At 66.3% G+C, this 18,848-nt stretch overlaps 2 protein-coding genes across 2 annotated transcripts; one reads left to right on the top strand and one right to left on the bottom strand.

Moving 5' to 3' along the window:
* Positions 1-94: 94 nt before the first annotated feature.
* Positions 95-8,378, bottom strand: KIF1C (kinesin family member 1C). The gene is given in 23 exon segments (XM_066209077.1): positions 95-469; positions 472-849; positions 1,100-1,720; positions 1,974-2,031; positions 2,112-2,274; positions 2,554-2,637; positions 2,902-2,996; positions 3,081-3,160; positions 3,250-3,325; positions 3,486-3,565; positions 3,678-3,790; positions 4,189-4,310; positions 4,418-4,496; positions 4,576-4,651; positions 4,757-4,822; positions 4,915-4,992; positions 5,552-5,663; positions 5,747-5,925; positions 6,341-6,406; positions 6,492-6,671; positions 6,741-6,817; positions 7,074-7,198; positions 8,262-8,378. Coding segments are annotated over 22 exon segments (3,018 nt in total). The 5' UTR covers positions 7,180-7,198; positions 8,262-8,378; the 3' UTR covers positions 95-340.
* A 1,158-nt stretch (positions 8,379-9,536) lies between these two features.
* On the top strand, positions 9,537-18,810 carry CAMTA2 (calmodulin binding transcription activator 2). The gene is given in 23 exon segments (XM_066209069.1): positions 9,537-9,622; positions 10,337-10,426; positions 10,507-10,607; positions 10,935-11,002; positions 11,083-11,218; positions 11,679-11,750; positions 11,827-12,016; positions 12,448-12,588; positions 13,051-13,280; positions 13,282-13,776; positions 13,871-13,994; positions 14,073-14,210; positions 14,444-14,568; positions 14,941-15,140; positions 15,317-15,395; positions 15,612-15,846; positions 16,283-16,452; positions 16,524-16,744; positions 17,093-17,297; positions 17,394-17,465; positions 17,854-17,996; positions 18,081-18,155; positions 18,423-18,810. Coding segments are annotated over 22 exon segments (3,315 nt in total). The 5' UTR covers positions 9,537-9,622; positions 10,337-10,395; the 3' UTR covers positions 18,487-18,810.
* Positions 18,811-18,848: the final 38 nt, after the last annotated feature.

Here is an 18,848-nt window from a genome sequence, read left to right as displayed (position 1 = left end):
GACTTCGTTCGGCTCCGCCCCAAGACGCGTGGGCGGGGCGCGGCCCGGAGCTGCCAGGCTGGAGTGGGCGGGGCCAGCAGAGAGGAGGCACCAGAACGGGGGGGCCAGAAAAGAGGCGCTTCTTTTTAATTAGCGGGATCGCCATAATTAATTAGGGACTCCCCTGTAAGAAGCGGGGTCCTCCTGACCGGGGGCCCCTCCCACAGACACACACGCGGGGGGGGGGCAGTGTGACAGCAGCTGGGGGCCTCCCCGGCGGGGAGAGCCCCCCGATTGTGGGGGGGGAGAGGCCGTGATTGTCCATTTTGGGGGAGGGCGCGCCCCCAAACCCCCACACCCGCTACGGGATGGGGCCCCGCGCCTTCAGGTCGGGAGCGGAGCGCTGGCGGCGGACGCGGGGCGGGGGCGTGCCCACGGCGGGCGGGGGGGACCCCCCGTCCAGGGACCCCCGGCGGGGGCCGCCCCGAGGGAGGGGGCGGCGGGGGGGGGGCTGTTTTCGGCTTGGGGGGAGTCCCCCCCGGCCCCCCAAGCCAGGCGGTGCTGGGGGTTGCTCTTGAAGGGGAAACGCAGCTTGGAGTCCTGGGGGGCCGGGTGGAAGCGCGGGGGGCGGCGGGGGCCCTGGGGGGTCTGCGGGCCGCCCCCCATCAGCCGGGCCTGCTCCTGGCGCAGCCAGCGCAGCCGCCCCCGCCGGAACGCCGGGTCCTGCTCCATCAGCCGGCACAGCCGCGCCGCCGCCGCCGACGGGGGCGAGGGGGGCGGAGACCCTCCGTCCGTGCTGGGCCGGGGGCGCTCCTGGGGGGCGTTCTGGGGGGGTTCTTGGGGGGGCGGCTCAGCCTCGTCACCATCGTCCTGAGGGGGGGAGGAGGGGGGGGGGGTTAGAGGGGTCTGGGGGGCGCTGTGGGGTGGGAGGGACATTTGGGGGTGTCGGGGGGTGGGATTTGTGGCATCAGGGCGCCGTGTGGGGCAGCTGGGATGTCTGTTAGGGGGTTGTGGGGTGCGGCGGGGGAGGTGGGACCCACGGCAGGGTGCGGTGGGGGCAGCCCTCACGCCGGGGCTCTTTGGGGAGCTGCGGGTCAGGGGACGCGGGGCCGGCCCTCACCGGCGGCAGCGGGATGACGCGCTCCATCTGCCCCACGCGGTCGCGAAGGGCACGGATCTGCTCGTCCTTGGCGCTGTTCTGCCGCTTCACCTCCCGCAGGATGCCCGCCAGCCGGTCCAGGTGCAGCCGCAGCCCCTCCACCTCGCTCACCTGCTCGCCGGGGCCGCCGCCGCCCTCGTCCTCCTCGCCGCCGCCCACGGCGTCCCACACGTCTCTGGCCACGGCCCGCCAGCCGTCGCGCTCGGTGGGCTCGCGTTTGCCGTGGCGCCGGCACAGCTCCCGCAGCCGCGCCAGGCTCAGCGCCTCCAGCTCCCGCCGCGCCGGCCGCGGCTCCCGCAGGGCCACCTCCAGGCTCAGCTCCCGCACGGCCTGAGCCTTCAGGTCGGCCATGGTCACCCACGGCGAGGGGGACGGCGACGGCGAGGCCGGGGTCGGGGATCCCCGTCGGCGCTGCGGGATCTGGTAAACCCGCAGCGGCTCCCGGCGCTTGCCCGGCGCCGGCAGCGGGAGCCCGGCCCGGCGCAGTACCGAGCGCACGGCGGGCGCCGGCAGCGCCTGGCGCAGCGACGAGATCAGGCGCCAGCCGGCCTCGTAGCACGGGGGGTCGTCAGTGGCGGGGGGCTGCGGGGGGACACGGGGACGTGGGACACCCGAGAAACCCCCGAGGGATGCCCGGAAACACCCCCGAGACACATCCACGGCACTCACGGGACACTAGGGGGACCCCGGGGACAGCTGTGACACCCAGGGGCCACCCAGCTACATCCTGTGATGCTCGGGGACTGTCCATGTGACACGTGTGGGACACCAGGGGAACCCAGGGTACATCGCAGGGAAGCCCAGAATTCCCAAACGACGCCCACGCCCCCCTCACCTGTGGCTGCTCTGACACTTCCTTCTCCAGCTGGGGTTGGTTCTCCAGGTCCTGGAGCCTGGGGTGGGGGACACACACAGGGTGAGCCCCCGAACCAGCCCCGGGGCAGACCCCAGGTGTCCCCGGGCGTGTCCCCACCTCTGCAGGCGCATGTCGATGCCCTGCTGCTCCAGCAGCTCCCGCTGCGCCAGGTTCCAGTCCGGGGGGGGCCCGGGGGACGCCCCCCGTTCCCGCTCCCGCCGCGCCTGCTCCGGGTGCGTGAAGCGGAACACGTGGTTCTTCCCCAAAATGAGGCGGTGGCCTGGTTTGGGGGGGGGTCGGAGGGGTCACAGGGGGATTTAGGAGAGGTTTGGGCAGGGTCACAGAGAGTTTTGGGAGGATTTAGGCGGAAAATGGGGGGTTGAGAGGGTCATAATGGATTCGAGAGAAAATTTGGGGCGACACAGCATTCGTGGGAGGTTGAGGGGAGTTTGGGGGGGTACGCTGAGATTTTTGGGAGGGTTCAAGAGAGAGCAACAGGGGTCTGGGGGGGATTTTGGGGAGACACACAGAGATCTGGGAGGGCTTTGGGGGTCCCTACCCGACTTGAGCACCACCGGCTCCGTCACCTGCTTCCCGTTGACGTAGGTCTCAGCCCCCTCGCACGGCTCCAGGGTCACCACAACTTCAGGAGGGGACAACAGAAGAAAGGTGAGTCACCTCCTCGCTAAACTGAGGCGGGGGAACCCCCAAATCCCATCCCCAACCGCCTCAAATCCCCCCCAGCCCCACGACCACGGGGGGAGCGGTACCTGGGGGGGCCATGGTGACCTGCTCCAGTGGCAGCATTTGGGGGGGTAGAGAGAGGAATTAAGGTGTGCCAGGAGGGGCTTGGGCAAGGGGGGGCACCCCAAAATCTGGCGCCCCCCCCCCCCCCCGAATTCCGTACCTTCCCCCGAGGGGTCGGGGCAGCTGCGGAAGAGGCAGTGCTGCTCCCGGATGAACGGCCCTGACAGCTTGATGTCCACATCCACCTGCCCCACCCTGGAAGAGAGGCAAACTGAGGGGGGCCCAAGGGGCCTGGGGGGGCCCCGAGGGGGTTCGGGGGTGCCACAGCCCCCCACTCACCTGGTCACGCCGTCCTTGATGTGGTACAGGAGGCACTCGGACATCAGCGGGTCCTCGTTGAGGTTCACCAGGTGCGGGGTCTTTTGGAAGAGGGGGGCACAAAAACACAACCGGAGTCAGGGCGGGTGGGGTCCCTCACGGTGGGGCCCCCCAGCCCCCTCTGACTCACCTTTTTAGGGGAGAACACGCCTACGGTGCCGCCGTCCTCCCGCAGAGCCACCCCCATCTCGGCCAGCAGCGCTTCCCTGGGGGGGCACAGGGAATTGGGGGAGTGGCCCGGAGGGTGTGGGGGGGCCCAGAGGGCTTTGGAGGGGGCCTGGGGGGAGTTTAAGAAGTGTTGGGGTGGGGCTTGAGGGGCTGTGGAAAGGTTTTGGGGGTGGTGGTGGGGGTTCAGGGCCCCCTCACCGCTCCAGCCTTAGCGCTTCCGTCCTCCGCAGCTTCTCCTCCCACGTCTCGTTGAGCTCTGCGATGATTTTCTCCGTCTCCTGGGGGGGGAGCAACGATTGTGGGGGGGCCCCCACAGTTTGGGCTCGGGGGTCACAGACCTCCTGCGGCCCTGTGGATCAGGGGAGGGGCTGGAAGGTGTTTTAGGGCCACCTGCAGTCGCTCCATGGCCTCAGTAGGGCCCAGGGGGGGCTCCAGCCCCGGACCCCCGTTGAGGGTGGGGGACATCGTGGCAGCAGGGGCAGAGAGGGTGGTGTCGTGGAGACCTGGGAGGAGATGGGGGCTTGTTGGTGGGGGAGGTGTTGCCTCCTGCACCCCCATATCAAACCCTCACTGTCCCCCCGGCACCACAGCTGTGCCCCCCACACTGTCCCCTGGTGGCCCCAAACCCCACCTAAGTTCTGCCCCCAAATCTCTTCTCCCCCCAAAACCCCTCTGCAAACAATACCCCAAATCCATCCCCCCTGCAAAATCCCCTAAATCTGACCCCCAGACCCCACAAACCCCTCTCACTCCATCCCCACAACCCCAAACCCTGCCCAGCCCCTCACCCTGGGCACCAAGCAGCTCCCGCAGCCTCTCAAAGCCCCTAAATCCCCATCACAGCCCCACAAAATCCCCATCACAGCCCTCCCGAGCCCCCCAGAGCCCCCCAGCCCCTCACCCTGGGCACTCAGCAGCTCCCGCAGCCGCGTCACCTCCTCCCGCAGCTCCCGGATCAGCCGCGCGTTCGGGTCCTCGTTGATCACGGCGTGGCACCGGATCTGCTTCGTGCGGTCGGCGTAGCTGCGGGTTGGGGGGAGAAAAGGGGCAGGATCAGGGCTGGGACCCCCCCTCTCCCCGCACCCCAAAACCCACCGAGGATCCCCCCAGAGCTGCCCCCTCTCCCTCACCGCAGCGTGCTCAGCGTCTCCTCGTAGTTGCTGTCGGCTGGGCTCAGCGCCGCGATCATGGCCGTGCGCGAGTTCCCGCCTGCGGGGATGCCGTTAGGGGGGGGCCGGGAACCCCGAGAAACCTCGTCGTGCTGCCCCCCACTCCTCCCCAAACCCACCCAGGTTCTCCTTCAGCAGCCACGTCAGCACCGAGTCCCGGTAGGGGATGAAATCCGGCTTCTTCTTCTTGCTGGTCTGTCGGGCAGGGGGAGGAGGGAACAGGGGGGTCCTGAGGGTTCCCCAGAAAAGGAGGGGACCCCCGAGGGTGGCTGCAGGCAGGGGGGTGACCCCCAGACTCACCGCCTCGGCCAGGGCAGAGATGACCTTGCCCAGAGTGGTCAGGGACTTGTTGATGTTGGCACCTTCCTGGGGAGGGGGAGGAGGGGGAGCAAGGCTCAGAAGGGCCCCGCGGGGAGTCACCCCCTTTTTCTGTGGGGTGCAGGGGGGTCTCCGCTCACCTTGAGGCGGATGCCCTTGGCCCCCGAGGCGTCGGCACGTTCACTGCCTGCTAAGTCCACCAGGCTGATGCGGCTCACCTGGGGGGGCAGGGGGATTTGGGGGGATCTAGGAGGGAATTCCGGGGGGGAAATGGGGGTGTGAGGGGATTTGGGGGGGAGTTTGGGGGGTTTGGGGGGGGGTGTTGTGGAATTGTGGGGTGGTTTGAGGGAGTGGGGAGAATGGGAGGGATGTGGAGGAAATTTGGGTGTATTTGGGAGGGGTTTGGAGGAGGTTTTGGTGGGAATTTGGGGATATTTTCAGGAGCGTGGGGGAATTCAGCAGGGAATTCGGGGTAACCCGGGGAGAACGATGGGTGACGGGGGAATTCAGGGCCTGGATTTTGGGGGTTGTTTCATGGGCTCCACGGGTGGATTCGGGTGGCGCTTTTGGAGGTGGGATTTAGTGGTGACTTTGGGGGAGTCTCAGGGATTTCGGGGCACCCCGGCCTTCCTTGCAGTGAGATCACTCAGCAGTCGCAGCGGCGCCGGCCAAAGATGACAGCAAATTTTGGGGGGTACTCGGGAGAATGCAGGGAGTGATTTCAGGGGGATTCCGGGGCGGGACGGATTTAGGGGGTGACTCTGCGGCTCCCCTGACCTTCTCGGTGGTGAGGTCGCTGAGCAGGTCCCGGCGGCGCTGGCTGAACACGATGGTGAACACGGCATGCGAGCGGCTGCTCGTTTCGTTCATGTTCGTGGCTGCCACCGTCCTACGGGGGAGTTTGGGGCGACCCTCGGTGCCTGGGGGTGTTTGGGGGTCGGGGGGTGCCCCCGCAGCCCCCTGTGCCCACACCTGGCCTTGTTGCCGCTGTCCATGAGGTCGGCGATGTCGGTGAAGGAGGCGACGGCGAGACGCGACAGGTCCTGCACGTAGGGCCCGAGCAGGGGGTGCTCCCGCACCCGCAGCCCCCCCCGGCTCTTGGGGTTCAGCAGGTCCCGCACCCGCTCGCAGTAGATCTCCAGGTAGCTCACCTGAGGGCCGCAACACGGTCAGGAGGGTCCCCAAAACCCGTGGAGGTCGGGGGGTGAAACCGCAAAACGGTGCGGAGGAAAAGACCCAAACCGGGAGCAAGTGAAAGCCCAATTTTGGGGGGACACCCACAGATTGGTGGGGATGTTGGGGCAGGAATCCCCAAAAGGGTGATGGGGGAAACTCCCAAACTGCTGGGCTGGGGGGACAGCCGAGCCCCCAGAATGCCGGGATGGGCGACAGATAAACCCCCAAACTGTTGTGAAGGCTGTGGGGTGAGTCTGCGAGAGCTGAACACACAAATTGCTGGGAGGGATCTGCAAGCCGGGGGTCATACCCTAAACCCCCAAACCCCCCTCACCTCCACAGAGAAAGGGAATTCAGGAGACACTTCCCAAACTCCCAAATTCCTCTCACCTCCACAGAAAAAGAAAGTTCAGGTGACTCTTCCCGAGCGACGCGGGTGAACAGATCCTCACAGAGCTGCAGGTGAGCAGCGTTGAGCTGGGGGCTGTGGGGGGGCTCCAGCCCTTCCCAAGCCCCTCGGAAGCCCCCCCAGGCCCCGGACCTGCGGGATAATCCCGCGCTGCCCCGGTTCCTGCCGCCCCATCATGGTGTAGGACTTGCCGGCGCCGGTCTGGCCGTAGGCCAGGATGCAGACGTTGTAGCCCTCGAAGGCGTGCGCCAGCATCTCCTCCCCAATATCCTGGTACACCCGGCGCTGCGAGGCGAAGTTTGGGTCCTCCTCCTGCGGGGGAGTGAGTCAGGGACCCCCGGAGCCCCCCGCGGGTCCCCCCGCAGCCACCCCGGCACTCACCGAGGTGTGGGACCAGTACGAGTAGTCGAAGGTGAAGTGTTTGGTGGCGTCTTTGGGGAGCTTGGGGTTGGTGATGCCTGGGGTGGGGAGGTGACAGCGGGGTTGGGGTGACCCCCCCCATGTCACTCCCAACCCCCGCAGCACTGTCACCCCCCCTCAAAAACCTCCCCGTTGCTATTTTTAGCCCGGCGGCAGCTGGTCCTCCGGGACCGAGGCCAGCACGGGACAAGGACGGGGACGGGGATGGGGGGGGGGGGGTCCCACACCGCAATCCCCCACCCCCGCGGGGGTCGTTCCCTCTCGAGACCCTCCTCCCCCACGACCCCCACTCACAGGTGGTGTTTCCTTGCATCTGGATCACGCACTTGGCCTGGCGGCTGCTCTCCCGCGCGCTGAAGGGCCGGACTCTGACCGCCACCTTCACCGAGGCGCCCGCCATGCCCCCCGGCAGCGTCACCCTGGTGCCACAGCGCAGCGTCACCCCCGGGACCCCTCCGCCCGCCGCGGGGGACCCCCGCTCAGGCCCACTCCCAGCAATGCCCCGGCCAGGGCTGCAGGGAGGGAAGCGGGGGGCTGGATCCGTGTCCCACCCTCAATCCCGCCCAAGGAGAGCCCTAAAAATAAACCCGGGGCGGTGCCGGCTGAGGTGGTGATGAAAGAGCCCCCGGCCCAACCCTCCCCAGCGCCCCCAAAGCACAGGCGGCACCTTGGCAGGGTCAGAGGTCGGGGCTGGGGGCAAAGGGTGGGATTTGGGGTAGGGAAAGAGGAAGAGGGGCGTGAGAGGTCGCCCTGGGTCCCCCCGTTCCCAGGTGATTCTAGGGGAGCATAAACAGCACGTGACACCCCACAACCCACCCCCGACTGCCACTGACCCCCCCCCAAAATGCGGGGGTCCCATCCCCGGGCCTGAGCCCCCCCCACCACGGGAAACAAAGGCCGTGACCCCGTGACCCCAAGAGGCCCAATGCCGGCATCAGCTCCCAACACCACCCCTAAATCGGCCTCGACACCCGGAGACAGTCCCAAACACGATTACAGCTTTTCTAAAGCTGGCTCTACACCCGTATCATCCCATAAACCCCTCAGATCCCTCAAACCCCCAGTGGGACCCCTGCACCTGATCCCTACCTGCTCAGGAACCCTGAGATTCCTCAGCTTCCCCTATAGTTCCCCTAAACCTGCTCCTATAACCCTGTGCTCCCCCAAATCAAATTCCTACACCCCGAGAACCCCCTCAACTCCCCTATAGGATCCCTAAACCTGCTTTTTAGGGACCAGAGCCCCCCCGAACCCCCCTGACACCCCCTAAACCCACGCTCCCCAAGACACCCCCAAACCACCCTATAGCCCCTCTAAATCTACCCCGAGGTCCCCGGCAGCCCCCTCGCCCCACTTTCCACACCCCTCGGACCCCCCAGGACCCCCTATAGCCCCCCTAAACCTGCCCCTCCCCTCCATGAGAGCCCCATAAATTTGCTCCCTGAGATCTCCCGCGCCCGCGCCCCCGGCGCTGCCGCTCACCGGCCCCGCGGTGCCGCATCCCCTCGGCCCGGGGCTGTCCCGGGCCGTGGCTGGCGCTGTCCCGGCCCGGGGGCTCCGCGGCGGCTCCGGGGCTGCGGCCGCGCCCGGGCCCGGAGGGGCGGGCCCGCCCCGGGGGCGGGGCCTAGGGCGCGGCGCGAGGGGCGTGGACAAACGCCCCGCCCCCTCTTAAAGGGGCAAAGCGGTGCAGACGGGCCCCACAGACAGGGAGGCTTTTCCCGCCTTTTTCCCCTCAGGATTTTCCCAATTCTTCCCTCACGTTTCCCTCTCCTTTTTTTCTTCAGGGTTTTCCCCATTTTGTTCCTTCCGTTTTCGCCTTCTTTTTGTGACATAATTTTCTTACTTTTTTTAGTCTTTTTTTCCTTTCTCTTTTCCTTCAACTTTCCCGATTCTGGTTTTTTTTTTGCCACGATTTTCACTTCATTTTCCCTTAGTTTCTCCATTTTTTTCTTTACTTTTCTCCCTTTTCCCTCTTCTTTCACTCACATGTTTTTCCCTTACACTTTATCCCTGTTCTGTCTTTTTTCTCATCACGCTTTTCCCCGTTTTTCTCCTCAGGCGTTTCCCTTCATTGCCCTCTAAATTTCACACGCCTATCTCCTCTCGTTTTTCAGTCATTTGCTCCACTTTTCCCTCACCCTTTCTCCGAATTTCTCCTCACGCTTTTCTTCTTTTTCGCCTCGTTTCCCTCTCCCTCACCCTTTCTCCTGTTTTCCTACTTCTGCTTTTTTCCTAGTGCCCTTCTTTCCCTAATTTTTTGTCCTATTTTGTCCTCCATTTCCCCCCATTTTTCTTCCATTTCCCCTCACCCTCAGGACAACCCCACAACACAGAGAAGCCTCGGCCCATACTCCAGGTAGGGCCCAAAAATGGCTGCAAAAGACTTCTAAATCCTCAAAATGACCTCATAATCCACTCAGGAAAGTTTGTTTTCAGTACTAATGGTACCTTTCACGCAATTGGAAACATTATTATTTAGTAGTTGCGCAGTCTGAGAGTATAACGGGTAGTTGTAATAGAGATAAAGACGATCATGTCGATAGGACTGAAGGCATGTGAATTCGTCCATATAACGAAAAAAGCGGCTGCTGGCGACGGACTTACACAGTTTAATTAGTAAAGATTTTTATTAGGCCTCTCCCCGCCCAAACGACCCCGAATGCCCCGACCCAACTCTGGCCACGCCCACCAGCGCGGACCACGCCCACCCCCGACGGCGCGCCCCCGCCCCTTGCGCGCCTACGTCACGCGCCGGCGGCGCCGTCGGCGCTGGCCCCCGGCGGGCGGGAAGATGGCGGCGGGCGGCGGGGGCGGGGGCGGCGGCGGCGGCCCTGAGGCGCCAGGTGGGGCCGAGGGGGCCGGGGCGGGGCCGAGGGCGGGGCCGGGGGGGTGTGGGGCGGGGATGGGGGGGTGCCGCTGGGGGGGCGGGTGGGGCTGCCGTGGGGCGGGGTGTGGGGCTGTCGGGCAGACATGTGGGGGGGCAGTGGGTGGGGTGTGGGGGGGATGTGGGGTGCAGTGGGGCAGAGCTGTAGGGTGCAGTGGGGCAGAGATGTGGGGGGATATGGAGCAGGGATGTGGGGTGCAGTGGGGCAGAGCTGTAGGGTGCAGTGGGGCAGAGATGTGGGGGGATATGGAGCAGGGATGTGGGGTGCAGTGGGGCAGAGATGTGGGGGGATATGGAGCAGGGATGTGGGGTGCAGTGGGGCAGAGATGTGGGGGGATATGGAGCAGGGATGTGGGTGCAGTGGGGCAGAGCTGTAGGGTGCAGTGGGGCAGAGATGTGGGGGGGATATGGAGCAGGGATGTGGGGTGCAGTGGGGCAGAGATGTGGGGGGATATGGAGCAGGGATGTGGGGTGCAGTGGGGCAGAGATGTGGGGGGATATGGAGCAGGGATGTGGGGTGCAGTGGGGCAGGCATGCGGGGATTTGGGGCAGAGATACGGGGTATAGTAGGGGAGGGTGCTGAGGATGGTGACGGGGTCCCTGGTCCCGTGTCCCCCCCCAATGTCATCCCATTCCTCCTCCACCCATCACCCGTTTCTGGGGGTCCCTGCAGGTTCCAGCCCTTCCCGTGCCCCCCGAGGGGAGCCCTGAGGGCCCCGCGCACGCTCCGAGATGACCAGCAAGGACCCCCCCGAGGTCTCTGGTAAGGGGCGGGGGACACACGGCGGGCACGGGGGGACGGGGAGGACGCACGGTGGGGACATCGAGCCCTCCCCCTGGCAGAGAGGAGCCACCTGAAGGTTTTCCTGCCCCGGAAGCTGGTGGAATGTTTGCCCAAATGTCCAGTCCTCCCCAAGGAGCAGCTGCGCTGGAACACCAACGAGGTGGGGGGTCACAAGGGGACGTGGGGTGCTCGTGGGAAGGGACGTGGGGACAAGGGAATGGGGTGCGGAAGGGACGCGGAATGTACAGGAGGCACTTAGAGGTGTGGGAGGGGATGTGGAGGCATGGGGAAGGGGCGTTAAAGGGACACGGGAGGGTGGGGTTGGCTGCAGATGGTGGGAAAATGGGGGACGGGGGTGGGAATGTGGCAGCACAAGGGACGTCAAGACACTGGGACAGTGTGTCAGCAGGGGTGGAACAACGGAGCGATACAGTGGGTGGGGGACGGGGGGGACGGGGGACACAAACGGGCCACTTGTCCCCCCCAGGAGATCGCCTCGTACCTCATCACCTTTGAGAAACACGACGAGTGGCTCTCGTGCTCCCCAAAAACCAGGTGGGGGGGACCAGGGGGGTGCCCTGGGGGGCTGGGGGGTCTCTGGGGGCTCCCGGGGGGCCCCCTGACCCCGTGTCCAGGCCACAGAACGGGTCGGTGATCCTGTACAACCGGAAGAAGGTCAAGTACCGCAAGGACGGGTATTGCTGGAAAAAACGCAAGGATGGGAAGACGACACGCGAGGACCACATGAAGCTGAAGGTGCAGGGGGTGGAGGTAGGAGGCGGGGGAGACCCTAAACAGAGCCCCCCCCCTCCCCAAAAAAGGACCTGATGTCCCTGGTTCAGGTGTGGGGAGCTGGGAGGGAACAGCTGGGAATGCACAGGGAGGGGCCTGAGGGTGTTGAGAGGCGGCGTTGGATGCCCTCAAGGGACAGTTCTGGTGTGCTGGGGACACCCAGTGGGTAGTTTAGGTGTTCCAGGATCCCCGTCTGTTTGTCCAAGGGTGCTGGGAGCTCCCCAGTTGGTGGTTTAGAGGTGTCGGGACCACCAGAGGGTGGTTTGGGGGTGGTGGCAATCCCTGCGGGGGCAGTTTGGGGGATCAGGCTCCTCCAGAAAGTCTGGGGTCCCCCGTACTTGGACATAAGACCCCGACAGGATGTGGGCACCCCTGCAAAGGCTGCTTTGGGGTTCTCATCAAGGCCACAGGGTCCCCCAATCCATGCTGTCCCCCCCAGTGCCTCTACGGCTGCTACGTGCACTCCTCCATCGTCCCCACCTTCCACCGCCGCTGCTACTGGCTGCTGCAGGTAACGGAGGGCACCGGAACCCCCCCAGCCCGCCCGGGCCCGCAGCCCCTCGCCAGAACCCCTCTGTGCCCCCCAGAACCCCGACATCGTCCTGGTGCACTACCTGAACGTGCCGGCCATGGAGGAGTGCGGCTGCCCCTGCGCCCCCCCGCTCTGCAGCCCCCCCCTGTGCGCCGGGGCCCCCCCGATCTGCGCCGCCACCGCCGACCCCCGAGAGTGGCTCAAGTGGTCCCAGGAGGAGCTGGTGGCCCAGCTGCGCCCCATGTGTGAGTGGGGGCTGCCCCAGGGCCTTTGCCAGAGGGGTTTTACCCGCCGTTCGTGGGATTGTGGGAATGGGAGCGGGGGCTTGGCGTTTTGGGAGGGAGTGACACCCTAAATCACCTTTTCTGACAGATTTGTTGGCTCCTCTCTCAAAGTCTACAGGATAAAGTGGGGCTGGGGAGGGGGAAGATGTCCCCAAAGCTCCTTCTTGTGTGATTTTGCCCCCCTTTTGCCTGTGGGATGGAGTAGAACTGGGGCAGTGTGAGGTTGTTTTTGAGGACAAACCCCAAACCCCCTTCTTGAGGAATTTTGCCCTTGCTTTCCTGCAGGATGAAGTGCGGCGGGGGGGGGGTGGGGTGGGTGCGGCTCTTTTTGGGGGGCTGGATAGAGAGTGCACAACCCCTGTCCTGAGGGGTTTTTCCACCCTCTCCCGCAGTCCACGGCGTGAAGTGGGGCTGCGGGAACGGGGGAGCCCCCCCCGGGCTGTCCCTGGAGCAGCTGGTGCAGCACGTCCTGGAGCGGCACCAGGCCCGGCCGCCCCCCCGCACCCATGCCTGCCTCTGCGCCCGGGGGCTGGGTGAGACAGCACCCCCGGGGCCCTCCCAGTCCCTGGGGAACCCACTGCCATGTCCTGGGGCTCCTCCAGCTCAACGGGACCCCCAGACCCCTGCGGACCCCACTGGGACTCCCGTCCCCCTGGGACCTCTCTCCCCCTTCTTCCTGGGGTACTCCTGAACCCTCCCTGGGATCCCCCCAAACCCACTGCAATGCCCTGATCCCCCCCTGGGACTCCCTAGAACCCGTTGGGAGCCCCAGAACAGCCACTGGGACCCCAAACTGTCCTTTGGAGCCACGTAGAACGGCCCCAAAACCCTCAAGACAACCCCAAATAACCTCTGGTCACCCTGAACACCCTTGGAACACCCTGAATCTCTTCGGGACCTTCCGAGATTCCCCTCAGGACACCCCTTGCAACCCCAAAATCTCCCCCCAAACCCTCCCTGTCCCCTGCTAACGCCCCCCCCCTTGCCCCCCACAGGCACTCCCCGCCACAAGTGCGGCAGCACCAAGCACCGCATCATCTCCCCCAAAGTGGAGCGGGGGGGCGGGGGGGGCGCGCCGGGGGACCCCCCCAAACCCGCCCCCTCCTCCCCCGACACCACGCAGCCCTCCCCAGGCGTGGGGGGGGGCACGGCACCCCCCGAGGGGCCCCGGGCCCCCCCGTTTCCCCCCGCGGCAGGGCTGCCGCTCCTGGTGGTGGCCAGTTTGGGGGGGGGGGGCGGCGCCGGGGGGGCCCGAGCAGCCGCTGGGCCTGACCCCCAGCCAGCACCTGGTGACCCCCGAGGGGACCTGTCCCACCGCACCGCCCCCCCCGGCTGCCTTCGACCCCGACTGCTTCCTCAACAGCCCCCGCCGCGGGCAGACCTACGGCTGCGAGGCCGAGGCCCCCCCCGGCGCGCCCCCCCCGCCGCCGGCCACGCCCCCAAAACTGGAGGAGGAGGAGGAGGAGGAGGAGGAGGAGGAGGAAGAGGAGGGAAAACAGGGCACGGTTCCCCAGGACCCCCTCTGTGAACTCAGCGCTGCCCCCCTGCCCCAGCCCCCTTTCCCCCTCCCCTTCCCTGAGCTGCTGGGGGGGGACGCGGGGGTCCCACCAAGCCCGCACGAGCCCCCCCACACTCCCCACCTGCCCTCTTCCCCCACGAGCCCCCCCAGCGACCCTCCTGTGACCATCACCGATTTCTCCCCAGAGTGGTCGTACCCTGAGGTGAGCGCTTTGGGGGGTGTCCTCCCCCTCGCCCCCCCCCCCCCCCGCCCCCCCATCCCCGGGGGTCCCCAGTGACCCCGCCGTGTCCCCCCAGGGTGGGGTGAAGGTGCTGATCACCGGCCCGTGGGGGGACCCCGGTGCCTACTCCTGTCTCTTCGACCGCACCTCAGTTCCGGCCGCGCTGGTCCAGCCGGGCGTCCTGCGCTGCTACTGCCCCCGTGAGTGTCCCCGACACGGGGTCCCCGCTCGTGTCCCCCCTCCCCGCAGTGCTGACCTCCCCCGTGTCCCCCCCGCAGCCCACGAGGCCGGAGTGGCCGCCCTGCGTGTGGCCTGTCCCCCCCGGCTGCTCTCGGCCGCCGCCCCGTTCGAGTACCGGGCACGGGGGGTGGCGCGGGGCCCCCCCGGGGCACAGCTGGACTGGCTGGCACTGGATGGTGAGTGAGGACCCCCCAGGAGCACCCCTGGAATGGGACAACAGCCCCCGAAGCAGCTCGTGCCCCTGAGGGATGGCACCCTGACACATGGGTTCCTTTTGGGGTCCCGTTGTGGCGACCCCAAAGCTGTCCCTTTCCCCCTGGGGTGGTGCTATTTGGGGTCAGGGTGTTTGGGGGGGAGGGCTCTCTCTCTGCCACGGTGCCCCCCTCACCCCCAGGCCCCCCTTTTTCAGAGGCCCAGTTCCGTCTGTCCATCCTGGAGCGCCTGGAGCAGCTGGAGACGCGTCTGGGGGCCATGCCCCCCCCTGCACCCCTTCTGCCCCCACGGGGAGCCCCTTCCGAGGCCCCCCCCGAGCAGGTGAGGCCCCCCCAACACCTGAGTCACTGCATGGCCCCTGAAAGATCCCCGTGTCCTGCTGTCCTCTGATGTCCCCTAACATGCTCTGGTGTTGCCTGGAGTCCCCCGTATCTGCTGGAATCTGTTGGTGTTCGCTGGGGTCCCCCACATACCTTCATGTTTGTGAGGGTCTCCTGATGTCCTCTGACATTCCCTTGTGTCCCCTGATGTCCCCACTGTCTCGCCGTGTCCCCCAGTGGCCTGAAGATCCCTGGTCACTATCCCCCTCCACTACCCCTTGCCACCTCCTAGGAGCCCCAAGTGCTCCCTCCCACCCCCTGTGCCACCCTCGCCATGTGTCCTGGCGTTCCCTGACGTGCTCCCTGGGGCCAGGGCCTGGGATCATCCTTTGAGGCACGGGTGGTGGCCATCTGCGAGGCCATGATGGCACGGCCGGGCTGGCCGGGGGCATCGCTAGGGACATCGAGGACCTCGATGCTGGCGCATGGGGTGACGTTCCGTGGCATGACGCTGCTGCACCTGGCGGCTGCCCAGGGCTATGCCAGCCTGGTGGAGGCTCTTCGGCGCTGGCGGTGAGCAGGGACACCTGGGGGACACCTGGAGGTGGGGGCTGGTTGGGGACACGGACTGGTGTGAGGCGGGGATAGTGATGGGCATCCCCCCAAGAAATGTGCCTAAGTAGAGCCCTCTCTGGGCTGTGTCCCTGGGGAGATGTGACACCTGTCTGTGTCCCTCCCTGTCCCTGCAGGGCGCTGGCAGTTGACAGCCTGGAGCTGGAGCAGGAGATCGACCCCCTCAACGTGGACCATTTCTCCTGCACCCCCCTGGTAAGGGGACACTGAGGCACTGAGGACACTGGGAGCACTGCGGACGTGGTGGTGACAGTGGGGATGTGGTGGTGGCAGGGCTGGGAACGCAGGGGCATCAAGGGGATGGGCCACAGGATAGTGTCTCAGGAAGGGATGGAGGGATACCAGGGATGAAATCTCGAGACAAGGGACACCTTGGGGACACCCTGTTGACACTTGGCTCCGTGTCCCCAGATGTGGGCGTGTGCCCTGGGGCACCGGGAGGCAGCGGAGCGGCTGTGCCGCTGGGACCGGCGGGCGCTGGCCGTCCCCGACACCCTGGGGCGGCTGCCGCTGGCCCTGGCACGTGCCCGCGGCCACCTGGCCCTGGTCACCCGCCTCGAGGAGCTGCAGGTGTCACCAGTGTCCCCGCGCTGTCATCTGCCTGGCCTGCGCATCCCCTCCCCGCTCTCTGCCAGTCCCGACACAGGTATGGCGCTGGCACCTTGTGTTCTCCTTGCTTGCTGTCTTTGTGTCCTGTTGTCACTGTCCTGTTCTGGGTTCCCTGGTGTGGCCACACCACTGCCCCCTCACTGCTTCTGACCGCTGTCACTGTCACCGTATTCCCTCCCTGTACCCCTGTCCTCCAGGGCATCACTGGTCCCTTCCAGCCTTTCCCCGCTGTGTGCCCCCACGTCCCCTGTCCTCCCCCAGCATCTCTGTGTATCAAGGTGTGCTAAGTTCCCCCTCCATGGTCTTTGTCTCCGCTCCTGTGTTCCCTGTGCATCCCCATGTCCCCCCCGTGTCCCCGGTATGTCCCCATGGTGTCCCCTGTCCTCTTGCCATGGCCTGCATGCCCCCCCCCTTCCCCTCGGGGAGTGTCTCTCCAGGACTGAACAGCCCTGCCATGTCCCCCTTGTCCCCAGGGCTGAGCACAGCCAGCAGCCTGTCGTCCCCATCGGGGCTCTCGGAGGGTCCTAGCTCCGTCCCGCTGCCCCCTGGCCCCCCTGGCCCCTCTGAGGATGAGAGCTGGGGGGTGGCAGTGCCCCCCAGCCCCCCTGAGGATGCCCTGGCCCCACCCTCCGACACCCTGCAGGTAAAGGCGGGAAACAGCCAGGGTTGGGGACACCCTTGGAGCAGGAGAGTCCCAATGTGCCCTGTCCCCAGGCCGAGGTGGTGACACTGGCACGACAGATCATCGAGGCAACCCCCGAACGCATCAAGCAGGAGGCACCGGGGGGGCCGCCAGGGGTACTGGGAGCAGCAGGGGGGACCCTGGGGACGACGGGGACACTGGGGCCAGCTGGGCCAGCAGGGCTTGGTGCCGCCATGGCCTGGCTGGCCACGTACTTGGAGAGTGTCGACCGTCCCCCTGCGCCCCCTCACAGGTACTCGGGGGTTGGGAGATGTCCAGGGGCACCCTCAGATCCCTGGGGGTTCACCCACATCCAGCAGCACCCCGGGATACTCTTGGGGATCCCGTTGTTTGGGACATCCAGTATCCTGTTGGAAGGGTCCTTTCCATCCTGTGATACTGCAGTGTCTCCGTGGTGGGGGTTTCCCACATCCTGCAGAACCCCAGCGTCCCTCTGGGGGGATCCCCTGGCTCCTGGGATACCGCAGTGTTCTCTCAGGGACATTCCGTGACATTCAAATTCCTTCCTGGGTGTCTCCTGTCCTCACGTGGGGTGCCAGCCCTCGCCCCCTGACCCTCCTGTGTCCTGTGTGTTCCCCAGAGCGGAGGTGGCCTCACGAGGGTCCCTGGGGGTCCACGAGCGGCCGCCCCCCCCTTCGGCCGCGGGCTGGGCTGAGTTCCTGAATGCGTCGGGGGGGGCACGGGGTGAGGGGGGGGCCGTGGCCCTGCTGACCCTCAGTGACCAGGAGCAGCATGAGCTCTACGAGGCCGCGCGCCTCGTCCAGGGCGCTTTCCGCAAGTACCGGGTGCGTACCCCCTGCTCCTGGTACCCCAAAACCCCCCGAGGCCCCGCCGGGGCCTCCCCAGCACTGCTGACCCCCAGCCCCCCTCACTGCCCCCAGGGCCGGAGGCTGAAGGAGCAGCAGGAGCTGGCTGCCGCCGTCATCCAGCGTTGCTACCGCAAGTACAAACAGGTACTGGGGTGTGGGGGGCCCGAAAACCCCCCATGGACCCCTCCTGGGCACCCCCTGGGCACCCCAGAGCCCCCCCCTAACCCTCTCTCTCTGCCCCACAAGCTGACCTGGATCGCTCTGAAGGTAACGGGGTCCCCCTGGGGAGTGTTGGGGAGGCACCCAGATTTTCAGGACTGTTTCGAGGGCTCTGGATGCCTGGGGTCCAGAGCATGTGGACGTGGGGATTCTTGCTTGGGGATACTAGGGTGGATTTGGGATGCCTCCCTCTGTATCCCCTCTGTCTCCCCAGTTCTCCCCGTTCGAGCAGATGACGCGGGTGCGACACTGGGGTGACATGGGGGTCCCTGTTTGAGGCTGCTGTGACACTGGCGTCCCCCTGTCCCCCCAGTTTGCCCTGTTCCAGCGGATGACGCAGGCCGCCATCCTGATCCAGAGCAAGTTCCGGAGCTATGCGGAGCAGAAGCGATTCCAGCGGCGCCGGCGCGCGGCCGTGCTCATCCAGCAGCGCTTCCGCAGCCTCCGCCAGCACCGGTGTGACCAGGGGCACTGGGGGACACTGGGGACACGGGGCACTGGCAACAGAGGGGTGCTCACCCTCCCCTCCGTTCTCCCCAGGAGCACCTTCCTCACCCTCACGCAGGACCAGGCAGCCCGGAAAATCATGAGGTTCCTGCGGCGCTGCCGCCACCGGTATGGGAACGTGTCAGAGGCACAGGGAGGGGACGTGGTGGTGGAGGACTGGGTCGGACACAGTGAGGGGAAGTGAGGAACATCGTGAGGTGAAATGGGGACATCGTGGGGCAGCACAGGGACGTGGTTGAGACTGGGAGGTATCACACGGGGGTGGGTGGAGACACGTGATCCTGGGGGGTTGGGGACAGGTGACACCCGGGGGGGCAGAGTCTCAACAGAGCCTGACACCCCCCCCCCCTCCTCAATTCATGTTCCCTCTCTCAGGATGGAGGAGCTAAAGCAGAACAAGGAGGTGGACAGTTTACAGACGCGGGGCCTGGCCTCGTGACCCCCCCCCCGGGGATCCAGGCACTGGGGGGCTCCACTCCCCCCACCACGGGGAACCCAGGCATTGCGGGGCCTCGCTCCGCCCGCGCAGGGGAGCCCAGGCTTGGCGGGGGAGCTCTCCTTCCTGTCCCCCCCGAGGCGTTTTTGTCTGTCTGGGTGTCCCCGGAGGGCCCGTGGGGAGGGGAAGAAGGGGGAAGAGCTACCCCGCGCCCCCTCCCCACTCGCCCGTGTACCCCGCCCCGCATGTCCCTCTCCCCTCCGCCCCGTGTGGGCACTTTGTACAAAGTTCCATTAAAAAACGAGGAAGCGGGAATAGAAGACTCGAGGCGTGTGTGTGTGTGTTTGTGCGTGGGGAGGGACGCT

Source organism: Chamaea fasciata, unplaced genomic scaffold (assembly GCF_029207755.1).
Source record: "Chamaea fasciata isolate MVZ Bird 193981 ecotype frontalis unplaced genomic scaffold, bChaFas1.0.hap1 SCAF_623, whole genome shotgun sequence".
In the NCBI taxonomy this organism is placed as follows: Eukaryota; Metazoa; Chordata; class Aves; order Passeriformes; family Sylviidae; genus Chamaea; species Chamaea fasciata.
This window is presented reverse-complemented; position numbering and strand designations above follow the sequence as displayed.